Source organism: Caenorhabditis briggsae (genome assembly GCF_000004555.2).
Source record: "Caenorhabditis briggsae complete genome, chrI, whole genome shotgun sequence".
Lineage (NCBI taxonomy): Eukaryota > Metazoa > Nematoda > Chromadorea > Rhabditida > Rhabditidae > Caenorhabditis > Caenorhabditis briggsae.
The window spans coordinates 6,812,393-6,814,645 of NC_013489.2; the positions used below are offsets into that span (position 1 = coordinate 6,812,393).

The window sequence follows — 2,253 nt, forward strand, 5'->3', positions numbered from 1 at the left end:
CTGCGGCGCGCCCACGTTTTATTGAATAGACAGTACTCGTCTGAAAAATTGATAATATCGGCTCGATTCGAAAAGAAGAAAGCTCCAGCACCAAGAGGAGTCGAAAGTATTTTTCCGAAGATTATACAGAATATGACAGCGAATCAAACAATCAGAAAATGTTAGAGTTAGTATCAGTTTATTTACAGAGCATGCAATAAATCAAAAAAAAGTAAAACAATAATCGCCACTATATTACACAAGGTTACAATCACTTCGCACAGGATTACAATTAACTTTTTGATACCATCATATAATAATTATCCAAAACGATACTAATAGTCTGAATGGAAATGATCTTATCGTGCTCCTCCAGCTGTTTAATATCCTTCTTCAGCTTGTCATGTACATGTTTTAACGATACATTGGGCAATGAGAGCAGCGAACTCCTTAGAACCGAAAGGAACCGCTTGAGACTTGTCGAGCTGCTGGTCGTCTCGTCACCAGATCCACGTTCATCGTCAGTCCCAGTATTCCATTCGACGAACAATAGCGAAAAGTCGAGTGTAGTTTGAACGGTGGTAGCAGGAATCCACTGAAAAAATAAACAAAAATTCAAAGAATTCATAAAATAAATATCAAACCTTCTCTCCTTTATCGATTTCTATCGATTTCTCGAACTGTTTCTCATACTTCGCAAGGAGCGGAGAGTTCACGAGGCTCACGAGGCTTTGTAGGAAATTCAAAAATTCCTTCGCATTGATTTTCTGCGAATCAACATGGAAAGATGTTTGAGATGACGGCGGCGTTGATCCATTACCTGATCCACGTGGCTCTTCGTCCAACAACTCGCTCGTAGATTTCAGATATCGTCTGTTTGATGGAGCTGATTTTCTTGTTCGCTTTACAGGCGATTCTGGCTCGCTATCTTCTGAATTCGGCCTCTTGAAATTCCTGAAAAATCGATTATATCGACTCGACCAGAAAAGAAAAAAACATACCGTCTTGGTTTTCTAGGAGCAGGCGGCTTTTTCCTTTCATTCTCTGGACTCAGCATTCCCTCCAATTCCAGAGTGCCATCGTTTGCCGAATATTTTGTGAGTCTTCGTTGATTGTCGAAATTGGCCTTGGCATCGTTGCGGAGTCTGAAATTTGAGTTTTTTCCCCAAAATTTGAAAAAAATTTCTTACTCGTCAACAGCCTCCTCATCGAAACTGGCTCCGGTCACGAACATCAGCTTGATGCGTTTCGGTTTGTCGTATTCCAACGACGACCATATCTCTTTTCCGATCGATCTGATTTTCTTGGACACGTGGGATTGATTTCCTCCTTCTGTTTCAAAAACTCCTTGGCCAATGCATCGGCGCCGAGAGGAGTCGTAGACTTTTCGGCCTTTTCGACGATGAACTTCATAATCTTCCTATCCCGCTCAGCTTTTGTCACGCCTTTTGGCTGGAATTATAGTTTATAAACTTTTCGATATTTTGAAGACTTACGAATCCCTTACCGGATCTCTGGCTAATTCGAGTCCTCCACTTGTATTTTTGTAATATGTGATTCGTCCCCGTTCATCCAACAGCACAACCGCATTCTTCTTCAGTCTGAAATCAAATTTTGTTACAAATTATAATATTCAAATCTCTTACTCCTGTACGAAATACGCATCGACACGCAAACTGAACGCAAACAGCAACTTCACTTTTACGTCCAGATCCAACTCATCGATTTGATGAATCCTGTGGCTCAAGTGGTCATGGTATCGGCCTCGATAGAACCGTGTCGACTTCTTCTGTTTTTCCGCTTCGGCGAAAAGTTTAAACAATGGTTCGATCGCCTGCGGTGTCGTCGCGTGCTCCGTTTTTTCTGCTAGAAATTTTAGCAGCCGCATGTTGAGTGGATCCAAACCTCCGTTTGGAACCATCTGGAATAAAATCGAATTTTTGAGAGGATACATGGGAAATTTTCGAATAAATCATCGAAGAAAAAGGAAAAAATTGGATTTCTGTGTGAAAAACAAATTTGGTTGACAAAAATGGAAGCAACGCATAAAAAAGCACAATCTTAAATTAGCGAATTACCTCGAAAATTATTGATTTTTCCTCTTAAGCGCAATTTTGGGAGAAAAGTCAATAAATTGTAATGGGGTTATTCATGTAGCGAAAATATGTATTGAAATGCATTTCCGCGCCCTCGAAATTCAAAGCATGAGCGTCGCGAAATGTATTTCAAAGCATTTCGCGACATAACTGTAAATGCATTGACATACCTCGCGTG

General features: G+C 40.5%; 1 protein-coding gene across 1 annotated transcript; it reads right to left on the reverse strand.

Annotated features, from left to right (window-relative positions):
- Positions 1 to 271: 271 nt before the first annotated feature.
- On the reverse strand, positions 272 to 1,900 carry CBG21890 (the record flags this gene model as incomplete). The annotated part of the gene is made up of 7 exons (XM_045236766.1): positions 272 to 574; positions 624 to 933; positions 981 to 1,124; positions 1,170 to 1,274; positions 1,325 to 1,431; positions 1,487 to 1,580; positions 1,626 to 1,900. The coding sequence occupies 7 exons, from the start codon at positions 1,898 to 1,900 to the stop codon at positions 272 to 274; spliced, it is 1,338 nt and encodes a 445-aa protein (XP_045097443.1).
- Positions 1,901 to 2,253: the final 353 nt, after the last annotated feature.